Source organism: Leuresthes tenuis, unplaced genomic scaffold, assembly GCF_036924035.1.
Source record: "Leuresthes tenuis unplaced genomic scaffold, fLeuTen1.0.hap1 SCAF_12, whole genome shotgun sequence".
Lineage (NCBI taxonomy): Eukaryota > Metazoa > Chordata > Actinopteri > Atheriniformes > Atherinopsidae > Leuresthes > Leuresthes tenuis.
In genome coordinates this window covers 19,765,989-19,792,373 of record NW_027325366.1, presented here as the reverse complement: position 1 = coordinate 19,792,373, position 26,385 = coordinate 19,765,989, and the positions used below count along the sequence as shown (strand labels likewise).

The 26,385-nt window shown below is 39.8% G+C and overlaps 1 protein-coding gene across 2 annotated transcripts; it reads right to left on the bottom strand.

Annotated features, from left to right (window-relative positions):
- Positions 1-7,596: 7,596 nt before the first annotated feature.
- On the bottom strand, positions 7,597-25,989 carry LOC140319365 (rho GTPase-activating protein 6-like). Of its 2 annotated transcripts, none has more exons than XM_072396967.1 (13): positions 25,641-25,989; positions 14,811-14,970; positions 14,534-14,605; positions 13,474-13,736; positions 13,052-13,247; positions 12,850-12,905; positions 12,592-12,742; positions 12,337-12,485; positions 11,316-11,495; positions 10,656-10,753; positions 10,231-10,493; positions 8,809-8,883; positions 7,597-8,723 (listed from the first exon to the last, which is right to left on the bottom strand). In XM_072396967.1, the coding sequence occupies exons 1-13, from the start codon at positions 25,785-25,787 to the stop codon at positions 8,380-8,382; spliced, it is 2,154 nt and encodes a 717-aa protein (XP_072253068.1). In that variant the 5' UTR covers positions 25,788-25,989; the 3' UTR covers positions 7,597-8,379. The 2 variants fall into 2 exon arrangements, with proteins under 2 accessions (XP_072253068.1, XP_072253069.1); XM_072396968.1 differs by having other exon boundaries at positions 14,576-14,605.
- Positions 25,990-26,385: the final 396 nt, after the last annotated feature.

Below are 26,385 nucleotides of genomic sequence, written 5' to 3'. Positions count from 1 at the left end.
TTTTAAACTCAGTTTGAATTCAATCTTGAATTGATCAGGCTTGAGGGACCTCTGGATCTATCTTTCTAAGAGCTCCAGGAAAACAATGAATTTTATTAAATCTGTATGGACGGAAAGCCCCGGTTCTATTACTGTAACATACGACCAATATGCGCAGCTGCTATTTTTCTAAGAGAAAAGACAGTATTTTGTCATCTACTCTTTTGTTCAGAGATTTATTTTCACAGGTAAACTAGCTCTGCCCACATTTGGTGTAACCGGAAAAGAAAGTTTGGTTTCATAAGAAGGGACTTTTCACACACCTGTGAAGGTGGGATGATTACACCTTTATGATTCCTTCGAGCATAAAGGAGTTGCATGACTTCAGCAAATTTCCAGCATATAGCAGCCAGCTCACAGATGAACTCAACACATGTGGACGTGCAGAGACTTAAAACATTCATTGCAGATGTGCTGCATCAAAATGTGGTCAAGAAAATTATCATGTGTCTTATTCTGTTCTAAGCAATTCGTGTTTTTACTAATAGTACTAATGGAATAATGATAATAATGATAATGACATGAACACTGAATTATACTTTAAGAGTGAGATTGTGTTTCATTCTGCTGAGGGAGTTCAAACATCACTGCCTTTCATGATCCTAACACGTCTATGATGAAGTAACTCCACAGGGTACAAATAAAAGACAGAAAGTTTCCGAATGATCAGATATCTGATTTGTGGAAAAATTATTTCATACTATAAGTTGGAAATATACAAATGATATCTATTCAAAATCCACCAAGCAGTAGTGATTGATCCTGAATCCAGACCCTTTTCATACACAGCAACACACTTAGCTTCAATCTATAAAAAGCACTGCTACTTCAGAGGAGTTTATAACTAATAAAGAAAGCTTTTGAATCATAAACTAGACCTATTCTAAGATCAAATTTGATTAGAGATTTTCAGAGGAATTTCAGAGCACTTTGTTCAGACTGTCTGTCTTTTGCATTTCAAACTTACATGACCGTTTATTTTTTGATTGTTTTTCACAGCAAGTTATTACAACTAACATAATCTTCTAGTATCAAATTCTACTGTATGTAGTTTTTCTGAGATGTAACAACAGATTTACTGTTAAACTCAATTAATTCACAGTGTGACTTTGAATGATATTGAATCTAACTATAAATCTAGCTTGCAATAAATAGATCTAGGAGTCGCAACATTTTAAATTGTATCTTTTTCATTTGGATTGAGCTAAAAATCAGATTCCTTACAGATGGACTCAACTGTTTTACTTTTAGGATGGGGCTAAATTTCTCCCAAGGTACCAGAAGAGGAAACTGTTATGACTCTGAATAGGAAGAATTAGGAATCTTCCTGTTTCATAAATGGCCAGTAGTTTAAATTTTCTAGTGGTACAAGGTGGTCATGCCATTCGTTGTACCCAGAGGTGGATGGGGACCTGTTTGATTAAAGCAACTACTGTCCGCTGAACTGCCATCAGAGTGTCTTGGGCAGCCAAACTTAAGGGTTTCCCCTAACCCTAACCCTATTCATTCAAAGTTGATTAAGCAAGGATATTCATTTTGATTAAACTTATACATCATTTTACATCAATAAACTTGGATTTAATAAACATATATTAGTGTTTAATTGTAAGGGATAGTTTTAGTTCATATCAAATCGGGATTTTCTCATTTTAAACCTAGTTACACTGAACTACTTAGAACTCATTGTTGATTAAATCTATCTCACAGAAGCCATTTAACTTTGGATGTTGGCCACTTTGCTCAGTAGTTGCTATGGCAATGATGGTTGTTCTTAAGTGGCTGATAGGGTGCTCATGGAGCTTTCTACAGTACTTTCACAAATTGCACACATCAGATCACCAAATTGATAACATATTTCTGATTAAATGGCATTTATAATGGCTCACATAAGAAAACACATCTGAAGAGGTAGACCATAAAGATGCAACCAAAGTAGAAGAAAAAAGCTTCCAGGAGTAAATTGGATGGAGGAAACAGTGGTGAGAAGAAACAGAGAGCTTGCCTTGAAGCTGCTGCTCTGTCCTCTTCTGTTCAGAAAACTGTAAGCTTCAATTTCTTTTTTCTGTACCACACAATACCAGTTTGTATTTCAACTCAAATTACTTACTGATGTCAATCATCTGCTTTAAATGCAGCCTGCAGAGTACCGAGAACTGAACATTTTTCTGGTAATGGTCAGCTGTATTTAGCTACAAAACAATAGTTGCCAACTTTTTTTCATCATATGCCCAAAATAAGAAACACATTTCAGATTTTGTTGCTAGGACTCATTGGCTAAGCTGTATTAATACACCATATGTCTCTCTATCACACACATATATTGTCTCATAACACTTGTTGCAAAATAACACATCTCTGAGCCCTTTCTTACTTATTGCTAAATGGCAGGCTGACAGTCTCAGCAAAGAAGTAGACAGAATTATTACGTTCATGGCTGTCCCATAAAACAAGCTTGATAACAGCACGCTTTGGAGGAAAACATCTGGTTGCTCTAATTTCTGATGTTGCATGGGAGTCATTTCTCAGCCACATAGTTTTCTGCTTGTTGCGCAAGTTTGAGGAAGGAGCACGCTGCATGTTGAAAGCTGTCTTTCAGTGTCCTGAAGAGTCCCCCTAATGTAATTCAAACAAGAAATCATTTGCTGCTCTGCCTTGCCAAAAAAACTGACACGATCAGGTTGACCAAACTTGACCCAAAACCCCACCCTTGTACTGTCCACACGATGCCTGTTGGCTGAGCCGCTCTGGTGCTGTCTATGATGAGTTATCTCAAGAAGGGTGAAGGAAAACATTCTTGGCATTATGCACGCTGAAAGCTGTGCTGCATTTGAGATGTCACAACCACCTTTGCCTCCACGCACACATTCCATTTCTAAACCTGCATACGCTAAGCATTTGGACAAAACTCATCAAAATAAATAAATATGTGTGTTTTTCACCATTTTTCTTGGTACAGTGTGATCTCTGTTTCAAAATGTTAATCTAATTTAACCCAATTGGAGCACAAGGCGGAACAGATGGCACGAATGAAATGAGATTTCTTGGGCTGCATGAGCTCGGCTCTCGTGTCGCTGCTCTGAGATTGTAGAAAAACAGGAGAGAAGAAATGCTTCTCAGTGTACTGGCCTGATAGTTTCAAGCAGATAAGAAAGAATTGATTTGGAAAGCGTTGACTCTGAAGTACAAATTCAAAAAGTCATACTCAAGAGTATCACTTCAAGCATTACCCTCCGACAGTGAGAAATGAGGTGTTGTTCCGAATCCAAAGTAAGTCGGAAATTGCCCAAATTGCGTTGCTGACAAAGTGTTGAAGCTATCAAAGCTGTGAGACTTCATGCAACCACTGATAATCCTGTAATGTTTTTTTCTTAAATCAAACTTCATTACCCAATCATGAATCTGACCCTTGTGAGCCACTCTCATTAACATTTGGGTCAGGTGTCGCTCTTGCTTTCATTAACTGTCTCCTTTCTGTTGGGATGGGCACTGTTGTCATATACCATTATTAATGTAAAGTTCTGTTCATTTCTAAAAGATGTCACAATACATTTCCTCAATATTAGAAATATAAAAGGTTAACACTAACATATCCTGCATGGGTCATTGATGTCGAGTTGATTTAAAAAAATGACAGAACTTTGAATATCTTCAGAAATAGACACAAAAGAACCTGTTTGTATAATCAAAATATGTCATTTAAATGTCCCAGGTTATTGAACAACAATGAGGATTGGCTTTTATCAAGTGAATTTAAAGACAAAAAATTATAATATTTTTCCCCAGAGGCAGCCATTTGCATCTGGGGGACACATTTGTCTTGACCCCCAAAAGATAAGAGTCACTCGCATAATGCTTAATCTTGAGAGCTCATGTGACCCAAATGGAAAATAGTCAAGGTGAAAAGGGGATTATATTTTTTCTCACAATTGTGAGGACTAAAGAGCTGTCTGAAGGCACCAGTACCACTGTTATCAAAAAAGCATAACAATACCAAACGACGACAAGATAGTCGCCAGTGATATTGAAATCACTTCATCAGTTGCAGCAAAGATAACTGGTGACACTGTGAAATGAGACATCGATAGATGCATGTGATGGTAGTGGCAGATTGGGACCAGAAAGAAAAAAAAAATCTGGAGTGTTATTTTCAGTGAGTACCATATGCTGTATGCTGTGCTCCGTGGGCAAAGGCCAAGGATGACACCTCTTCTGAAAGAATGGCACAAAATAACAAGGCTAATATTTGCAACAGCTTTCATGTGCAGGTCAAGCTTCTATTGAGGTAACGATCTATGGACAGATTCAACCAAAGCAGTTTCCCTCCTTGGGAAAGCAGAGAATCAGTTTGTTTGTTTACTACTGATTACATTTAGCCCATAAGGAACACTTTACTGGGGTTTTGTCATGCTGTGGGAAGGCTTTGCTGTCTCAAACATTGGGCTGAAGCAAATATTTACTTTCTTTAGTGATCTGAAGTACACATCCAACATTTCAAAAGGATGGCTGAAAAGGAAACGATGGTCGATCTGAATCTACATATTTGCTGAGTCCTGACCTAAATCCCAGTGAAAACCTTTACAGAAAGCTGAAATCTGCCAAGACTTGAGCTTAACTGCTAAGCAATGCCAGAGTGACAGAAACAACCAAGAAGGTTATAGATGGCTATAGGAAATATTTAGAGGCTTTCCTTCTGCAAACAAATATGACTGAAGAGCTGTGGTTCATGTTTTCTCTTTAGTTTTCATTCAACTACATGGAGGCACTATATCATCTGGTGCAATCATTCCAGTTCTTTAAAAACTGGAATCTCATTTGTGTAAGTCTACACTGTGTTAAACATACACCTCAGGTATTCTGACACTTCTGACGCAGACTTCTGTGGTTTAACAAATCAGGGAGTAAATCCTTGGGGTAAGTAAGCACTCAAGAAGTATGGTGAGTCAGTCAGTGTGCTGCTGCATATTAAATAGTTCAAAGTTGGTGCTCAAAATGACAGCGAAAGGACTGAGGCTTTGTAGCATTTGATTTGAAAGCGATTGTGCATGACTAACACCTTAATGAGCTCCGCTGTGCTTTATTTTAGATCTGCAGAGATTTGTGTATCAATCCTGCCCTTGAAACCGCAGGGCCAGGGCTCTTTTGTTTCTTAATATTCTGTCTCATTTTGGTTGTGACCTTCCTCTGTCCTCCCTGCAGCTGCTCCTGATGCTCAGAAGTGAACGGATGGACCTCCTGTTGGGAGCAGCGGCAGCACTCTGCCACAGGATCAATTTACATCCATCAAGACACCAAATTAAATATCACATCTCAGTTGTTTGGTTTTGGGAAACAGGTCACATGAAAACAGCATCTTCAGTCTGGTTCATCTGTTTGCTTTGCCTGGCCAGTTACTGTTTGGAATAATGAAAGACTCGATCTGCAGCACGCATTAAAGAAAAGAAAATGTGAAGGCAGCATGTGTGGTTGTATTCTCTGTAAAACACATCCAGACATCCTGTTCGGTTTCTTTGGTCTTGTGAGAGTGGTGGTAGGTGCTGACTGACCCACACAGCTGTGGAGTGCTCAAAGTTTAACCACAGGCCACGTGGAGGAAATGTGTGTCTTTGCTTTACGAGCAAAGAGTTTATCTGGGTCATAGTAACCACTATCATACTGAGGCACCCTCCAACTACAGAACCAGCAATCTCAGTTATACAATCTCTTATTATAACAAAATGTCAAAGGACATTAAAAGCCTACATCACAGAGCAGTGTTTTCCAACCCTGGTCCTCAAGGTACACAACCCTGCGTGTGTTTCATGTGTCCTTGCTCCAACACACCTGATTCAAATAAATGGGTCAGCTCCTCAGCTCTTTAAGCTCTGCAGAAGGCTGATGAGAACCCATTCATTTGAATAAGGTGCATTGAAGCAAGGACACATGGAAAACATGCAGGGCGGTCTGCCTCAAGGACTGGGGCTGGGAAACACTGTCATAGACTGTAAAATCCAATCTATAGAAACATGAAAAAGTGGTTATACCCAACGCATAAAGGCCCACTATCCTGGTTACGGTGAACAACAATATAAAATGCAATGAATGATGAAAAACCTCCGTGCAGATCCACAATGTTGGCTCACTGGAAAGCTCAACCAAATAAAAACGCTTTCCTGGTCTCATGCTTCCCCCTTGTGTCCAGTGTAGGTAATTCATTCATTTTGTAAGAAATCAGACTTCTAGGCTCCCCACTACAGACAGGTAATCAGGCATATAACTTGATTCTCAATCTAATTTTACAAAGGAAAGGGTTCACTGACATTATCGGGCTCTGTGAAACAGATTTTCGATGGGCGTTTGATATGCGCCGTTCAGCCTTTTATTTCTTTCTTCATTGTTTTTCCGCATTACTGGTAAAATATTTGTAGATGCATAATCTCTGTTGCTGAAAAGAGAACTGAAAATCAAGGCAATCTTGCTATCAGTCCCATTTATCCACAGTATGTCCACATACTGTGGATAAATTGTATGGAATGGAAATGCTGAACATTGAAATAAACTGTGTATGTTACCTTTCTCATGTTGAATTATTTCCAAGGAGATTTCAGAAGAGAGAAGGCTTACTGTCCTCTGTATACTGTTTGGACCCACAAATGACAGCAACAAATGGGGACTGACGTATGCCACTACAGCTAATGGTACATCTTTAATGACTAACTTTACTTTTCGCACATCTTTAGCTTACACTGAAAGTGTCCTATGGCGCAGGGAAGTTTTGAAAACTTAAAAAGAAAACTCAAAGGTAAAAATTGACAGTGTAAATTAGAATTGAAATAAAAAAAAAAAAAACAGAAAACTTGTTCAGGGTTCATACTAAAAAGAAAAAAATTATAAAGCATTTAAAAAAAGCTCAGAATGCCACTGTCAAGTGTTACTCTTTTTGCCATTTCTAAAGTAAAGATAGCGTTTACTCTCAGCTTACATAGCACTAAAGTAAAAATGTTGCTTTTCTTAGTGGAGCTAGTCGGGGTCATGTATTCACTCAAGTGTAGCCATGGTAATTGCTCCTCGAGCTAAGATTTGAGGGCTTTATCCATGACTACGCTATCGCTGTGTGAGCACTGAGTAGCCCCTGCCCTTTTTGAGCCTCCACACAAAGGTCAAGTCAGTGTGTGGTGTTGGCTGCCTGTTAAAATGCATTGCCTTCACAGCGATCAGGATCAAAGAAAAGAGGGAGCTGCTCAATGTCGGTACCATTACTGTAGAGACGAAAGGAAAAATACTCATATCCATATATTTTTGTACTTGTGTTGTTCAGGTTTTCTTGTAGTTCTGGCATCAAACTAAACAAATGTGTCAAAAAAGTAATTGAACGACTCGAAGCACGATACAGTGACCATCAATTTTTTCTCATTTTGGCAGCTTTGGTCACTGGATGGAAGAATAATTGCCTTGTGAGATTGGAAAGACGGGGGTCAATTTAACAGAGGGGGGGACCAATCTGAAACGGTTTATTAAGTGGCATTAACTATAACATTTTCAAATAAAATACATATATTCAACTCTACAAAAAAAAACACAAAACGTTGGGGTGTCAATTAGCAGAACATTTGTTTTGAAACGTGACAATTTACTTCATAACTCGTGACTCATTCTTCATGACATACATACCAGCTTAGAACTTCTGTAAAAAAAAACAATCATGAACTGTAACACAGATTGCAGCATTTCCACCAGTGCACCTGAAACAAAACTCTTAATGTAAAACTTAATGTAGCTACAATGCATACATCGAGATACTGTACTGTTAATGTTATATCACAAAATAAAGAGGAATTGTGTTTTTACATTCAGCATAAAAAACATTCAAGTTAAATTCTGACATTCAAGTCTGAATATAAGTTTTTGATGGTTGATTGCAAATCATTTCTCTATATCTAATTATTCCACAACATATCCAAAGAAACAGTAGCACAAAATGCAACATACAAAATCAGGATTAAAAAAGAACAGTCAGGCACCTTTAGCGTTGCAAATTTTCCTCAGCATATAAACTACAGAACAGTCATTACAGATGACTGATCGGATGATGTTACAAGTGGTGGGCCCCCAATTCTGAAACTCACAATTCAGTTTATCAGCGAAGGGTGCGTCACACCAGAGTTTCCAGCAGGGCTTTGGCTTTTCATCTGACACCAGCTGCCATACATACCACCTCTCTGTCTTTCAGTTTGAGAGATCGGAGCCCTTTTTCTCACCAGACCTTGAGGTGTTTGTCGTATCTACAGGGCAGAGCTCTGTTGGGGCAGTTGTGGGGACTGGGTCAGGCTGACAAGTGAAAACCGAGGGTGGGGAGTGAGACATTTAAGTTTCTCTTAGAGGTCCAGAGCACCGAAGGGGAGACAAACTATCAGTACTGTCTGTAAGCAATGGACATGCAGGGCATCCTGTCCTTTGTGCTAGGTTGTCTGAGCTAATGACTCCTGATTGGCCGCTCAGTGACTGATGCAATGATGATTCTGGCTGTCTCTGCTCTCTCTGGTCATGATGACCACTGCTGCTGCGAGTCACCGGGAGGTGTGGCCTGCATTCCAAAACACCCAATGATGTTTGTGTTGGCCTGATGGGCAACTTGTTGTTGCCTTGGTGACTGCTCAGCCCCTCTGATGATCCATACGAGTCACACTCTGATGCGTCTCCTAGAGAGCCTGGGAGAAACAATTCATTAACATCCTGCCTTCATTTCATATCCTCAGACCATCTGGAGCAACATGTAAAAGATGATTCTGTTACCAGTAATGTGATGGTTGATGAAATCCTTCCCAAACAGTTCATGCCAGGTTTCCCAAAAACAGTCACTTGAGGGCTCTGAGACACAAGATAATTAAGGAGAATTAGACACTTTGGTTTAATATGTGATTATAGATGAGTGAAATATAGACAGAACCAAACCCATGCCCCACTTTTTAAGGTTCCTTCTGCTTTCCTTCTTTCTTGGTGACATCCTATTCACAATAGTATTCAAGTTTATTAGTTTACTGTTTCTCATTCAACCATAGACCACTCATACAGTGCCTATTATAGTTGCACTCTACAGTATATGTACAATCCCTTTTTTCTATGATAAATCATCGATGAGCATATCTGGGGCAATAGGGGGTTCGGCGTCCTGCCTTAAGACACTTCCACAGATATGGGAGCTGAGATATCAGTACAAGCCCTCAAAAAGAAATGCCCAAAGACATGAAAAATACACAAAGATGCAGTGTTATCTCCTGTTGTCACCATTTGGTTTAAGGTTTGGTTTCAGGTTTAAGTTATTTATAACAAAGGCTGAGTCTGACTGAGAACGTGCACATATCAGGCACATGGGGAAGCCATGCCTCGAAGCTTACCTACTCTTTTGTCAATTTCACTCTCCATAGGTTGGTATTTCCCAATTTAAAGTCTTGCTGGACTGAAGAAGATGTAACTTTAGTCATAAACCCATAGAGATTATGTTAAGTGAAGTCACAAATAGTAAGGAGTGGGGTAATTGTGTCGATTTTTATCGACTTCTACAGTCTCAGCTGCCTGCTGCTAGCCAGAGGCTACACCCATACTCAACATGCAGTTTATTGATCAGTTCAAAGCCTAGAAAGGCCATTAGCTGCTTGTCCACTCTATCTGAAGATCATGAAATAGGGAACTGTTAATAAATGCACATGTTTTGTGTAAATACATATAAAGCTGTTTCTAATACACATTTGAATAATAAAAACGGAACCTAAATGCTGTCATTACATTTATACAAAACAAACTGCTGAGTCCTCCAATTTATAGTATTTCTTCTGAGTTATGCTAATGAGTTCTCTGGCTCAGGTAGAGTGGGTTATCCATCGTTTGGGAGGTGATTTGTTTGATCCCATGTTGAGGCGTCTTCTGAAGGCCACATTGTCTCTAATGTGTGATAATGACAATGATGGAATCACTGTGTGTGTGTGTGTGTATGTGAATGGTTGCAGTGTAAACTGCCTTGAGTACCCAACGATGCGTAAAATGCTCTGAATAAATTCTGTTCACTTTCCTTTTAATCACCTGCCGGCTCCAGCGACACACTCACCGCATAAACAGGAAAGAAAAATCTCAGCAATTCATAACCATTTACATAAAACGTCAAACTAACTGTTTAAATAATACTTTAAATTGCCACATGGTGAAATTAATTTAGATTACCTTTGTCAGTAGAGAGGGTGGGAGAAGTGCTGCCCGATCGGTCTTTTGAATCGCAGCGGAGTGTGCACCGCCTGGAATGCCTGGAACACCTATCTGAGACTGAACTGCTGTATTCTGGGTATTTACACAGCAGACGAGCTGATAGCACAGGGGAGTTATTGTCATAAGGAGACACCTCTCCACTGGATGCTTTGAGGGAGTCGTTTGACAAGCGTCTCTCAGTGAGAGAGAATGAGTCCTTTGGTCTAAGAAGGCTTTGCTCTCTGCACAGAGAAAGAAAACACAATTCATTTGAACTTTCTGCTGCTAAAATAATTGGTGATATGGATCGGTATGTTTTGAGAAAACTGCCAATGCATATCAAGAACAGGTCTGTTTCATTGGGTCTTTTTGAGTGGGCCAATGAGACAAAAGGTGAAACTCACGTGCACTGAGAGGCCTTCCTCCGTAGCAAATAATCGACAACATCAGGATCAGTTTCTAGCAAACTCATCAGAACCTCATTCTGCAGGTCAGCAGGGACCTAGGAGAGACAAAAGTCTGCTTTAATATCAAATACATACTTGTCCATACCAGCTAATGTCGCTGGGCTGTTTAACTACAAAGTCATTATGAGCAGTGTGGCTTTCTTTTGAAAGTGAGTTTTTAAGTGTGCCACATTTGGTCAATTGCGCTTTTTCATCTAGAATTTTGCTTTCCAGATGGAGCTCTCCACAGCTGCCCGGTGAAAAACAGAGAACACAGTAGAGAGATAGATCTTGTTATGTATGAACAGAGGCTGGAATAAAACTAACTGGCCCCTCCAGTGAGGCTTTTCATTTGCTAAGCACTGAAAAGTGTGTGGATGAAGCTTCATTTTACAAGGTTGAGAAAATGCTTTCCTGTAGCAACTTTCTTTTTATAATCGTCCATAAAAGGTTATCATAACCTATAAAGTAAATGCTTACATCTCATTAAGTGGCTTTGCTTTATTAAACTCCACATAAAATTAAACCGAAGAGCCTGAGATTGTTCGGATTAAAGTGTGAGTTATCTTTAACTTTTTTATGGTATTTTAGTTTGCACTGATAGTGCATGAGGCTTACCATAAATAGCATGTCATACATATCAATCATGCTTTGGACCACAGTGATGATGGCGGCACTCTCCTCCGCACGGGCAAAACTCTGGACAGCAAACTCTTTGTCTGAGTTTTTTTGCTTGTGTAGAAGGTTGGGCCCAAAGATGGTGGCTAGATTAAGCGACGTCATCTTGTTTCCTGAAATCTAAACAAAACAGGATATAGAATTCACTGGCAGGCTTTGCAAGAAAACCTAAAGATTAAGAGCAAGTCTTTTGCTGTGGTCAGACCTCCTGAGTTCCCAGGAGAGGTTGGGAATCTACACCTACATCAAACCTGTCGTCCTCAATAAGACCGGCTGTCTCTGCCTCCTTTTGTTCAAAGTAGCTCAGATTTACACATTCAAAGACTGGGGCCAATAAGGAAAAAAAAAATCTTTGTGATGAATCATAGTCCAAACGTAACATTAACAAAAAAGATAATTATACCATTAAGGTACCAGTACTTTGGGCTGTAAGGTCAGTGAGTTTAATCCAACACACAGCCATAATTTTATTCCGAATCCAACACAACACAATAAAGCAATAGTATCTGGTCAATGCAGAGTGATGAGATGCAAATTAATCTATGCTGAGTGCTCATAACCACAGGTGCCACATGTATTAACAGGTTCTATCCTCTGCATCACACAGAGTACAAAGCAAACTGGGACAGAATAGATACTGTATTCATGTTCTTGTGGTGAAGCATGATGAGGGTAATCATGAATCATTTACTGAAAAAAAAAAACCTTAGGAATCATCATGCATAATGGTGCTGCATGTTAGCACAGCACTTTCTTCAAAACAGAGGCTGCAGATGAACACACATCTGTCCCGCTGCCCTCTTCAAAGTTTTTCTGTGATGGCAGACTGTGTCCATTTTTTTTTTTTTTTTTTTTTTATGCAATAAGTTATCAAAAAGGTGGCCCCTGGAAGACCTGATGCTACTTCATAAACCTCGCCTTTTTCACAAAAACGTCAAAACAGCCGATGCTGTATCTTTACCTCGCGTCCCTTACTGTCCAGGCTGTCCTCAGCATGCATGGACACAGTGGACAGCAAGTAGAGGAGGTGCTGCAGCGTGTCGCTGTTACAAGGAGGAAGCAGGAAAATCAGGAGCTGGATGGCACTCTGTTGGTCGGAATAATCCAGCACTGCAGAAAAAGAGACGCATCAGTGGACATCGGCTTTCAAATATTTACCTCATAACAACAAAAACAGTGAGGTGTTTTATTCAGTACGCGTGTATGTGCCCCTTACAAAGTGTGTTGATGAAGGCTGTGTAGAGTTCTCTTGTCAGGAGTGGGTCAGGCATGTCTCTGAGGAACTCTTTCAGCAAAGCAGCTACATCGTGGACGCTGTGCTCCTCATCCATGTGTACCTCCAACCCCTGATCAAACTCCTCTCGAAGCTGGTGAAACATTGTGATGTTTAATGCCGAAAAATGTTGCATATATCTAATGCAATTTATTAAAGTACACAGGTGTTTTAAGGTTCACCGGCTGTGTGAAGTGTTACCTGTCGTACTCTCTTCTTGGAGCTCCCAACGCGGAAGATTCCAACTGTCTGCAAGCCTGAACAAAGACAAAAATATTCAGCAACAACAACACAAAAAACATCACATGAAATGACTGATCCTACACTCGTGACCAGGTTCCTGCAGTGGATTGCGTGCAGGTGAGTATTTGCAACGCTATGCTTCAGCCGTTCAACTTTGTACCGTAGTTTTCCAGGTGCTGACAGCAGAGATCCACTATCCTCGGCACCTGTCTGAAAATAGGGTTGAGGCTGAGCTTTTTGTCACGCCGCTTCTTCCTGTTACCGGCGGCCTCATCTGGCAGAGACAGCTGAAGGGCCTCCAATAGCCGAGACTGGTTATCATCAAGGTCAGTGATGCAGTCCACAGACACTCCACCCTGTCAAGCAAATGGGTGACAACCGTGAAGCTTGAGAAAAGCCAACTGTGTGCGAATTTTTGTCCCACATTCATCTAAAGGCTGCACCATCGTCAGTACACGTAGAGAATATCTAAAAAGGTCAGAAATTTCAACAGAAATCTAGCGTGCACGTGTAATCAGACAGACGTTAATGCTCTACATCAGAGTTGAAGGTTCAGGACACTCAATAAACAGAAAATCCTACCCTCCTGCGTGTCGGTGGGGCAACGTCTGGTGTGCTGGGCAGACTGGATTCATTAGGTGTCTCAGAGGTGGAGCTCAGGGAAGAGTTGCTGCTGGAGAGCTCTTTGTTAGGCCTTTTCAAGCTCGAGGACGGGTGAAGGAAGGATAGCATCAATTCTGTGGGGTTACTGTGCTCCTCCCGCGGGTGATCGTGCCTCAGCTTGTGTATGCGGTCGTTGGATATGACATGTGACAGCGGTATGCCAAACGCCTGTGGCGTAGTCTCTGAGAGAGAGACAAAAAGAGCAAGACAGGAAGATTTAAAGTTCACGTGTTTTCGTTAGCTTCAAGTGAACAGAGACGTCATGAATTACTCTTTAATCTTTGGTCACGTCTATTCTAGTGTAGAGAGCGTCTAAGTCGAGTTGCAATGGAGTCATTCAAATTTGAACTTTTAAACAAATCCTTCTTTAAGCCAAGTTGACAAGAGAAACACAAGAACAGTGCTCTGCGGCGTGCACTTAATATTCAGACTGTGCATACTTTCCCAAGTGCCTTTGTAAACAAAAGGGGAAAAGAGGAAAGAGGGGGTTGGGCATGCCGGAGGATAGGCTGCAGCGAATAAGCCGCCACTTAAGATTGTTTTAGTTATTTCCCTCGACTCCCTCTGTCTGACAGAGAACATCACTTTCCTGCCACATTGTTGCAGCGGGCGGGGCAGCGCGCTGGTTGAAGATCACAGCTTCCTCTGTACTGTAAGATTCAGATCACTCAGAGCTCTGTGGCTATAAACAGCTAAGAGTCTGTTTCAGTCAGTGTACACAGCTTCAGCAAAAAATAAAAAATAAAAGAGTACAAGTGTCAGAGGCTGACAAGAATCCTAACGAGAATCAGAGACTCTCTCACAGACCTGTAAGAAAAATGTGTTTACCTTCACTGGTTTAAGAAGTTTACTGAGGATTGCTATCACATCAAGCTGGAATACAACTAAAATCTTAATGGATGGCAGACTGGAATAACACTTCTCTGTAATTTACACATTGTAATGGACATAGTTAGGAGTATGCCATCAGCAACATTACCTTTGTCTTTACTCTTCTCCTTTGATAATGAATCAAACTTACTCCGGAGAGACTTCTTGTGCTTGCGGCCATCTGAAAGGGTAAATGCAGAAATGCAGTTCATGCTTGCTCCACTTCTCAGACTCATTTTCCAAATGATTAAACTATCTGAAGGAGTTTACATACAAAAGACAACTAGCGCGAAAAGCAAAGTGGCGAGACAAAGGGTAATTAACCAAAAATGTCCATGCAACGGGGTGGAAAAAGGGGAGCGCTGCGCATGTGAGGAGAGTAATACATTTAGGGATGGTGATGTGGCAGCGCAGGTCATGACACTGAAGCAGACGCCTGAAGGCGACATCCTGAAGACGAACCCTCTCCAGCTCCGAGAGGCTCTGCAGGGGGACGGGCTTCAGGCAAACGCTGTGTCCTAGCGCGCTGTTCCAGGTGAAGTCACCCTGAGGACACACAAGGAATTCACGCTACACATCAGATACAGCAAGAGTTGGAGCCACATTAAGGTCAAGACACGCTGTCTATCACGCACAAACTGACAGACACGTCTGCTTCACTTGTCAGCTGAAAGCATCAACTGCCAGCTGTAAAGACATCTGATGTTTAACTGGCATTATCTTTTCAATGTCGGCCTGTCACATTTGTACTTAACAATTCACATATGCATTTTTTTCTGATTATATCAGCAATAATTAGGTGGAGTTGACATAATTGATAATGCTCAGCTGAAATCGTTCTCAAGGCTTTTTTTTTTTACAAGCGTTTAGCGCAAACCGAAAGCCGACTTAGACAAGCTATTCTATCACAAATGCTGACTCAGAAAACTCATTGTGGAGATCATCCGTTTGTACAATTAGCATACAGATGGTTAAGTATACACACTTCAGCATAACCCTTGAAAGTAAAAAAGTCATCTCAATTCTAATCCCTAATTCTATCCCTGCTTCAGTGGGTATAATTTTGGTGCATACTTTTCCACAATTCTTAATAATCTATTATTCAAACAAATCAAAAGGCATCTCACAGCCATTCTGAAGATTTAGTAGTGCGGTAATAACGGAGCAAATAATCTGATCTGAAATTCTCAACCTTTGAGCATCTCCATGCTGAAGATTACAGTGCTTTGATCCACTAATGTTGGGCCAATCATATGAGCCATGTTCCAAAGAGGCTTAGTAACTCATTATCAGGATAAGGCTTACCCTAAAGTGGCTCGCCTTCATTAAATGAGAATTAGGGCTGTTCCACAGTAGCATGCTGTGATCTAGTACACACATGGTATGAGAAAGTCCTGTATAAATACAGAGCACTATCAGGGAGGCGCCAAATTAATTCTGCTGCATCCCAATATCCCACAAACAGAGTCAGAAAGAACTATGCTCAGCTACTACACTTTTTTGCAACAAGTGGTGTGGCCCACACAGTCTTTGTGAGCCTGTCAACAGCATCGTGTCAGTCTGGGATCACAAATTCTCCATGAGGTGGTACAACGAACCTGTCAAGCACTTTGACAAGCTGCGTTTCGAAGAGCGTCGACACCGTTTTTAGAGGCTAAAGGTCGACTACATCTCATCTGCGTCTTTTCTGTTTGCAGTACTTTACGATGTTAAGTGATAAATAAACAGCTTAAGTAAATTCATAGACATGCTCACTCTGCTTTTAGCGTTTGAAACTTTCACATGGCCTTACGTTTACTGCACACAAAAGTGACACACAACATAGAATAAAATATTTTCAATTTCTTTGTTTTGTTTTGGGGTGTTTTTTTTTAATACTTTTTCACTATTTTGCCTTGAAAAAAACTCGAAAAATGATTTAGTTGGCAAATCTCTTGCAGTTTAATCTGAAAAAAACTTTCTGCATAAAATACCAGACGATACATAATGTTATAAACTCACAGACACTCAATTGACTGTCAAAGACACACTGTTTTAGCTTCCTTTCTGCATCAATAAGCATTAAACAGTACCCCATCCAATGCTCAGCTATCAGTTGCTGAAGCTGAAGTGTTGTTGTGCAATCTGCATGTTGCAAGGCCTTTCTGCACACTTTTTTATGCCTTTATGAAGAAACTACGAGAGATGCTGTTACTTGTTGGGCAGATGGAACACAGGGTGGCTTGGCTCACATGCCAGAAGTCTGTTGGATCTGCACTCTATGACAATAGATGAACAAGTCGTACAAGTATCATGTGACAACCATCTAAAGCAAACGTAAAATAAAGAATGAATAAAAAAAACATTATGGCCGTCTTTGTATATCACTCTTCAGATTGGGATTACGTAAACTGCTGTGAGTGTGTCACGCTCGCTGTAACTGTATCAACCCATGTTGCTCAGACATTCCTCTGGTGTGACTACACAGGAGTGGAAACTTTCCCTATATCTGATGTAAGGGTGAGTTGAGTTCCCACACTTCCTTTCCCTGCAGTAAAGCGACGTCTGCAAGTAAAATGCAACTACTTTCTTTGTGGAATACATGGTGCTTTGCTCAGCATTTTGATGCAATCCTTTAGCTATCACACCACAGTAGGTTTATAAAACGTTTTAAGCAGAAGACGTGTCATTCGGGCACAGTTTGAGCCGGTAACTTCTTCATAATTTGAGAGGACTTTGACGATGACTTTGTTTTTTTTTTGTTTTCCTATGGTGACACTTGAAAGGAATTCAGACCTAAACAGTTGTTCCCAGTTGTTACAGAGCAGCCGCTGTCAAAGCTGGATAGGGAAGCAGTTTCATAGCACAGGGAGCTTGTGGTTGTGGCTGTAATTGTTAAAGTTAAATTAAATGAAGTATCCTGACAAAAAAAATGTGAATTTTCAAAATCCTGTCAAGTTTGAAACTTGATATTGCAAGTTAATAGCTATGATTAATTTTACTGGGCTAAAAAGGACCTTCTGTTTACATAGCATTTTTGCATTTAATTCCCAACAGCACTAGCAACGAACTAGGATACACTGTTGAAATATATTGAATGGTAAGTCATCTAAACCCCGTCCTGTTGCAGCGGGCGCACGCCACTTGAATACAGGTGTACTCGACTTCAGGCTAATTTTAATTCAAAGTCTTGCTGATACAAAACAGCACTTCCTAGAAGACAATGAGAGGAAACCTGCTAGGTAGTTCATACAATATGGTGAGATCACAAGCTCAGATTACACTGATCGAGCACACTTGAGCGAGATCCAGAGAGGTGATGAATATTCCTCGGTGCTCAGGAAGCCATTCAATGGGACATTACAGGAAGAGTTTTCCAAAGGAACACTAGCACGCCAGCCCACTTCATTTGCTTCAGGGGTCCACAGTTAATTCTGCATAAGATGTTAAAAAAACAACAAAAAAAAAAAAACAAGCTTTCACCAGCAGACGTGTACTTGATCTTTTCTTTCTTTTTATATATGCAGCAAACAGAAACTTATCAAATGCTCTCAATTGCTCATATTCGTTGTTCTTTAAATTAATGCTGAATAAAAAAAAAATTAAAAAATCACTTTTACATACAACAGTGCATATGTACCTTTTTCTTTGCAGAATTAAAGTATTGTTACATTTAAAAAAAAAAAAAATTGCCAACATACTGTATTAATATTGGCTGAACTGTGGGAATCAGTGCAGGTGCATCAATATTCAACCCTGGCAGGTTCACTGTCAGCCAAATGACACGTATAGAAAAAAAAAGAACGGTATTAACTTCTTTCAAGCATATTTAGACATCTTCATGTTTCACAGTTTGGCTGTACATACCCTGAACGCCACTGTATTATTCCATCTACTTTAGTCAACTTTAACCTCCAGACAGCCAATTTGGTTTCTGCCCGCTACGTTTATTGAGACAACCCAACACCAATTACTCACGAGATAAATGACGCTTCGCTCGACAAAAGGATCCTCCATCATAAAAAAAAATCCCTAAATCCTCAGACGCTGACACGGACTTGCTTCCAAATTAACTGACGCCAGGCGAACCCAATTTTACATGCAAAACACGGCCATACGGTGTCGCTGCGTGCATTCCCAACACATGGAAGGCCCTCACACCAGAGAACCGCACAAATGAACGTGGCGGGGAGTTTAACAGCTCATCTATCTTTATACTACATTACCCATGAGCCTCGGCCGCCGACCGCTTCAGAGAGCTAGAGACGCAAATTACAGGGCAACGGCTTAAAAGACACAGAAACTTATTTGCTAATTGAATGAAAAACTAATTTGTAGCATTGGGCTGTCTTTAGCTAGCTGTACATAACAGATATATTTGTGGTTTTATTAATGAAATTACTAAATTGCAGCAAGAGTTGAAAAGATAAAAAAGAAAGAAAAAGAAAAGCAAGACCTTTTGTCTTGCAGGTTGTTCTATTGGTGGACACAATAGTTGTGCACAGATGTATCTGTATCCGTATGCTGTCACTGTATATTTGTTTTAACTTCTAGCTTACCAAATGCTAATTTTATGAGTATATATATATATATATATATATATATAGAGAGAGAGAGAGAGAGAGTCTGTGTGTATTGTAGAAAATCTTAAAAACACATCATTCTGCACCCTGCTGCAAATGTGTGAACACTGATGTCATACACCCTCTGCAACTTTATGATGGGTCCAAATAAGAACTGTGAAATAGACTCAAATGTGACCAAAAGTGACCAATATGTACACCCATATGGAAGCTTCCAGCTATTGTTTTTTGATCTCGGCTAAGTTATATGTCAGTAAACACATTGCAATTAGAAAGAAACACAGGCAAACATTAATTTAACTAACCAAAGGTTTGAGCTAGCACAGCCGCAACAACTTCATCCTGTCAGGTATTCCTAAAATTACCAAAACTGACTTTCTCCTCAGTGATGAAGTGAAGCAGCCTCTTATCATGATGCACGCTCTGTGGTACTTCGACTTTGGGATTTGCAGCCAGTCGATGCCCTTTTAGCATAGTGATGCAACTTCCTCCTAAACAGTTCAAAGCCTCATACAGCTCTGTTCAGTGACTTGCTCATGATAAATTTATGAACAGAGATGTTGAGCTGCTCAAATAGTTTCTTTTAAGTGTCAATCTGTTCCTCTGAGCTTCTTTCTTAACTCACTATTGTGTTGTGTTGGGTCATCATAGCTTGGTCTCAACTCTTTTGCAGAATAGCCACAATACTAAGTTACCTCTCCCCACTTTCTGTAGCTCAGGAGGACGAGGAGTCGTCTGCTTGTTGGAAGGTTGGTCAAATCCATTGCTTCCCCTGACCACGTTTTGAAGTGTCCTTGGGCAAGACAGTGACCCCCCCCCCCACATTGCTTCTGATGCGCTCATCAGCACTCATTCTTGTTAGAAGAAATAAAGCACTGCCACACCTGTACAAATGTATAGACTAAGATGTGCTGTATGAGAGTGTGTGTGAATAGATCAATGTGGCATAAAAGCGCTTTGAGTGGTCAACAAGACTAGAAAAACCCACAACTGCAATTGTTAAGTGATCTTCTATGTTCTCCGCGTTTTTTCAACTTTTTTCTACAGTGCATACGTATGTTGTCAGTGATTCAATAATGAATTATACAATTATGCAATCAGTAGGGGCAAGATTGATTTGTGCATCAGAAAAGATTGCAACCTATAGACCAAAAAAACTTCAAACCTGACAGATTTTTAGCACAAATGGCTGGCTCACTTACGGTTCCCACAGCCTTATTTTTTCAATTAAATTTAGTGAAAACATTTGTTTTATTCATTAATCCCAATGGGAAGTTATACTGTATATTAATACATTCATGTTAAATCATGTGTTTTGTGGGGCATACTCTGTAATATGTCGCTGATATTGTTAAGTGCACTGTTTGAGTGGAGAAATCCCCAGTCTCATGTGAACACAGTACATTTATCAGTGATTGAAAACACTAAAACTCTACAATGAAATATGTTGTTTCACAGCTCTTTTGTCACATTTTAATACAATGTCATTATCAATAACAAGAATGTATTAAAAAGTCTCATGCACAGCTGCTGGGGAAAGTCTTGACTTATATCATATCATTTGAAACTGTTATCAGATGAACAACTGCCTCACCCTGCAGGCAGGGTTAAACATGCACTCAGTTAACAGCCTTCAGACCCAAAATATGACTTTTACACTTTTTACAGCAATAGTTTGAGAATCCTATAAATTCCAATGTTTAACAGTGGTACTAACAGCACTGAGCAGAGTCAGAAGTACACTGCCTGGCCAAAAGAAAAGTGAGATACTTGCAATATTTTTTGACCATCTTTAGCTGTAGCCGCAGCACGCATTCGCCGTGAAATATGTGCGAGTTCATGTAATATCCCAACATTAAGTTGTGTTCATTTTTGTAATTAAGATGGGAGAGTCAGACCACTGTATAAAATCTTCTCCAGCACAACCCAAAGATTCTAAATGGGTTTAAGGTCTGGACTCTGGTGCCAATCCATGTGTGAAGAATTATGTCTCATGCTCCCTGAACCACTCTTCGACCACTCCATCATCTCAGAATTTGCCCGTGCCATCAGTAAAGAAAAAGCCCATTAACGGAAAAACCTGGTCATTTGGCATATTCAGGTTGTCAGTTGACCAACTGTTTTATCCACATAACGATACCTAATTACCACATAATGCACATAACCTGACCAACCGAAGCAACTTCAAACCATAGCGCTGCCCCCACAGGCCCCACTTGTCGGGCCAAGGCATAACGGGTGCAATTCAACTAAATTCAATTAGTTTTATTTACGTAACGCCAAATCACAAGACATGCCGAGGCACTTCAAAGAGAAGCACTTCATCCACCTATCTTCTTACGCTGGTGCACCCATAACTCTGGAACAGTATAAATCTGAACTCATAAGACCACATGAGCTTTTTTCCGTAGCTACAGAATCCAATCTTTATGTTCTCTAGCAAACTGAAAACTTTTCTTTTCCATTAGCCTCACTGATAAGGGGTTTTCTTAAGGCGACACAGCTGTTTAGTCCCAGTATTTCTTCACATCTCTATGAGTTTGTTTTCTTCAATTTGATTTGCCCAAACATTTAAACGATCTCCTGTCACGATTATTAATGTTTTCTTAATATTTTACTACGGTGATCAGGCTTTAATAATGCGCTTGACAGTTCCTAACCCAATTTTAGTAGTTTCAGTAATGTTCATTGTTGTTTTGTTTCCTTGAAGTATAATAGTGTTTCAACCCTTCTGGAAAGGAGTACCCTCTTTTTTACAGGAAGTTTTCTTCAGACATGGTTGCTGAGGGAATGAGAAGTTACATCAGTTAGGATTAAATATCTTGTTGCCATTGGATACATGTTAGTGACTGCAGTACTTTTCATTTGGAAGGCACTCGGCCATTTCATTACGCAAATCCTGGTAGGGACCGTGTGTCAGCCTTAATAAAATTCTCTAATTTGAATCCTAATGTTTGTAGTGCATGTCATTTTTTTAAAAACATTATTACAATTGGAAGTAAGAAAGCATGAGACAAAGAACACTTTCAGAAGTCTCTCAAACTAAGTTGTTATTATAAGTTATTTTTCATTTCATGAGATCCCAGAGAGCACAGTTGCCTCTACGCTCTTTCTGCTTCAGGCCATCCTTCCTCGTTGTGCTCAGAGGAATGCAGATTGCCTGAACCCTCCAGAAGCACAGCACAGCACTCACAAACTTCTCTTACTCCGCAGCATATTGTTCAAACAGTATATGCAGAGAGTGTTAAAGCATTCGGATATGTTTTGTACTTCTATGACAAAATGAAGGATTATTAACTTGCATACAAAAGGCAATTTAAAATATGATCCAATTCAAGTCCTTATTTTAGTCAACAACGCTACCAAGTAATTTTTAAACTTAATGACTGCTCACATCTTTGGACACTATTTCCTATCCACCCTCGATCTTTGTCCCAGTGGTTGTTATTCTCACTTTGCCACTGCATAATTCAAACCAAATGATGAATGGCTCCATCTAAAGGTCAGACAAGTTTCTACAATTCTTATGAGAAATTGAATGGAAATACCCTGTGTAACTGTATATCTAATCTGGCTATTCAGAGAATCACAGAACTACTTCTCTCATGCATTCATAATCACCTTAATGCTCAGATGAGGTTTCAGGAGATATTCAGACGGACTGAAGAAAATGGAAAACACTATGAATGTAAATTAACACATTTGGTTTTTACCTTAAAGTCATAACCATTGGCTATTCCAGAAACACAGCAAAACGAAATGCAAAACAGTCTTCAATGAACTGCATACAGGATTGTAAACAATGCTGGGAACTTTAGTGGATCAAAGACAGGATTAGAGTTGCATTACACAGTAATCGACTTGGAGTAGAGCAGTCTGCAGAATCCTTTAACTGTGTAAAGGGCTGGAAAGATGTGCCCAGCTGATCGGTGCAGATCAATGTTATCTCCGATTCTTAGGTAAATGTTATGATTTCATAAAACTTTAAACGCTCAGGGTTCTGGCTCTGTCGCACGGTTGAGTGTGATACACAGGGAAGGACAGAGAAAGAGTTAACACCTTCTTTCTTCTAGCTTATCTGGCATTTTGATAACTAAGCTAATAATTTCACAACATATTATGCCTCAGTTGCCTTATTGTTCTCTCAGAGAGTGTTCTAACTACATTTGGTTTTAAAATGGAAGTATTTAGCTCTTTAAGGCAGAGAACACTTTGACTAAACAGATCCTGTCTGTTATGTAACCACACAAAGGCAGCTTAAAACTGAGGTTTAAATTAACTGATTCAAAACAATGATTTTACACTTACTGTATGTTTAAGACTAAAAATTTGAGGGTTTTTTTTATTTATCAAACATTCACACTTGATGGTACAGTGCTGCACTTGCAAGCCAGCAGATTCAGCCTTATGCCATGCAAACGGACAGTCTCTGGTGGGAAGAAATATGCGCATGAGGGACTGTAGCCAAGGATCAGGTCATGCTGCTGCACTGTGAGAAATAAGACTTGAGGCCTTCTTCACGTAAACCAGATGTCTCTGCTTTCCATCTCAGCCCAGACTGCCGAAATTCAGAGTAAGTAATCTCTTATTAAGGCACAATGATTCTCAACCTATGGAAAATAAGAGGCGTTTATTAAAAAAAAAAAAAAAGAAAAATACCACTCTGACAGGCAGATTTAAACAAAGGAAAGGATATGGCTCTTATGACCAAGACCAACCTTACAAAAACAAGGCAGTGCTAGCTAGGTTACACCTTGATTGTGACACATCAACTGTGCCATGACACAATATCCACAAAATTACAGGCTTATCATTAGCACACCAAGGCAGCCAGTACATTGTTTATATTGGATATCTTTCAAGAAACTAAATAGAGCCAATTTCTATGATTATGAAAGGATTATAGTGTCTTACTAATAAGACATATTGTACATCAGAGTCTTGCAGTACTGGGGTCATTACTGGGTGGAAATTCAGCACTGTTTTGTTCAAAGTCCCCCTCCCCCAAAAAAACAAGCATACTGCATCCCTGATTTCACTACTGTTGTAACAACAGTCTCATAGATACTATTGTCCCTGAATGAAGCACTGCCTGAATATGTGCACACCCATAAAATGTGACTTTGATTACTGAGTTGGCGAAAGGTTTGCATTAAAGGCACTTAGTTGCTGTGACTGTAAGCTGACAGCATGGTCATGTGAGACTCCAGATAGGCTCTAAGACCTCAGCTTTCAGCTCAAGTCGCTAGAATTCTTCTTACTTTTATATTGGACATTTTTTTTTACAACTGCGCTCTCTATAAATACCTCCACCTATCTAAGAAATAGGAAGAATATCAGTGACAAATGGTTAATCGTCTCTATAACAACATCATTTTCTGCTATCTGCAATGGAGGTGAAATTTTCCAGCTTAGGGATTCTTGGCGATTAAGTAAAGTATGTGTGTACATACTAATGCCAATTCATGAATCACATTAAATACCTTCTCTGACATGAAATTGTGTCTTGGAATAATCTGCTTCATTCACATTTTCTGAAGAGCTCTGGCTGTTGGATCAGTTTTTGTTGATGCCTTTTACAGCCTTTTACAGTCACAGGTCTGCGTTACATTTTCATTATAATAACCAACGTAACCAATAAGCTCATTTTATGCAAAACACTACAGATTGTTTAAATCACTGGCTCTAATATTCAGTGCTTTATTTCATTTGGCTATATAAGATAGCTTCCTGTGCATTTTCTGCACTGCAGCTATTACTGGTAATTTTGGTTTCCCCTAAACTCAAGTTCAGAGTGTTCCCGTTGTGTTGAGCAAGTCATCTAAGATGTCCAGTAAGAATATGCACACTTCCACAATGCATGAATCTAAAGAATTTCATAATATTTTTGTTTTTCATACTGACATGTTGTAACCTTTGCACTGCACAGAACTAAATAAATAAATCAATGCATACCAGACATGCATGCATTCTACCAGAAATCAGCCTTGGCATAGACGGTGTGTTAAAGTGCACTTTCTTGAGTTCAGTCTTGTCAAACGTGACACATCCTCCAGGACCTCAATCCCAACAAAGGCTGCAGACATGATGGCTTACATAGGGGCGCCAGGTGAATCACGTTTGGTGACGCAGAGGGCTGCCAAACGGGCACCAAAACTGTCATGTTAGTCACAGACTTGGTGATGTTGCAAGAACAGGACACTATGATCCTCTCCCGATTTTTCAGTGCTTAATCATCACATGTAAGCTGCATGGCAAGCAAGCATTTTTTTTTTCAAATTTATGTATTTTATTTATCTATTCATTAATAAAAGGAAAATTCCAACAAATCTATACTAGCCAACAAACATAATCCATAAGGGAATTCCAGCAACTTCCAAAATTTGGTAACAATATGGCGCAAAGACGCCAGTTATCCCATTAACTTTTAAATCTTGCAAATAGTTATTTATTTAACCCATGAAATTAGCAAACTAAAGTAAGGGTATCCGAAGTTCGAGGAAATTTGCATCCCCAGTCATGGAGATTCTTGTCAATATTACCTAAATAAACATAAAGTCTGTAACCCTTATCACTCTCTCTCTAATAACAGACCCGGTTATATCTGTGTTGTCTGGCATTGGAAGCGATTAAATTAACGGTAAAGTGACATACCTTATACGATGTCTCCTCGGCTTCGGTACCACAGTGTCGCGTCAATGCAGAGTCCAAGCTCCTGGTCTGCCTCAGCCTCCGCTTGGAAATACTTTTAGGGCTTAGCGAACACGAGAAAACACTGCTTAACAGTCCTTGAGCGGACATGTCTCCTTTAGTTTGTCACGTATTGGATAAAGACGAGTTAAAACAGATTCATATCCTGCCACAGATAAGAGGGAGAGAGTTTCACAGAGGCACCTGGTCTCCACCGCGTTCAACCCTCATTATCCCAGCCATGGATTATGAAATACGCGCTTGCCTCCACAGGTCCTTCCTCTACCTCCCAATTTTGTGACTCGATACTTCCTGCTTTCAGCATTTTAACAACGACTGCAAGTATGTTAATTTACCAAAACACAAACAAAACAGCGAGGGATTAGGGTTAGGCTTTTATCTATGTGAGCTATGTGTGACTCAGTCAGACCATTTAATGTGGTCCTGATGTGCAAATCAAAATGAGTTAGTGGGGTAAACCCATATGATTTAATTTCAGTTGTTAAAAACGCACTCATCAAAGAAGAATCCATTTAAAAACCAATAAAATGCTATTCGCTCATTGTGGAATTTGTTTTCCATGACTGATCATACTCAAAACCAGACAAAGCCAGTCATTCCTATATGATTTATTTGGAATTTTCATATGAAGCTGTATATTAAGTGCTTATGTGACATTACATGTTTAAGATTAACTGAACCAGTAACC

Excerpts from the sequence above, each read along its gene's own strand:
- LOC140319365 (XM_072396967.1), bottom strand. The coding sequence starts at position 25,787 with ATGTCCGCTCAAGGACTGTTAAGCAGTGTTTTCTCGTGTTCGCTAAGC. Across the intron at positions 13,737-14,533 it reads GGAGAAGAGTAAAGACAAAG|AGACTACGCCACAGGCGTTT; the intron begins GTAATGTTGCTG and ends TCTCTCTCTCAG. Across the intron at positions 8,884-10,230 it reads CACCCTCTCTACTGACAAAG|AGCCCTCAAGTGACTGTTTT; the intron begins GTAATCTAAATT and ends CTTGTGTCTCAG.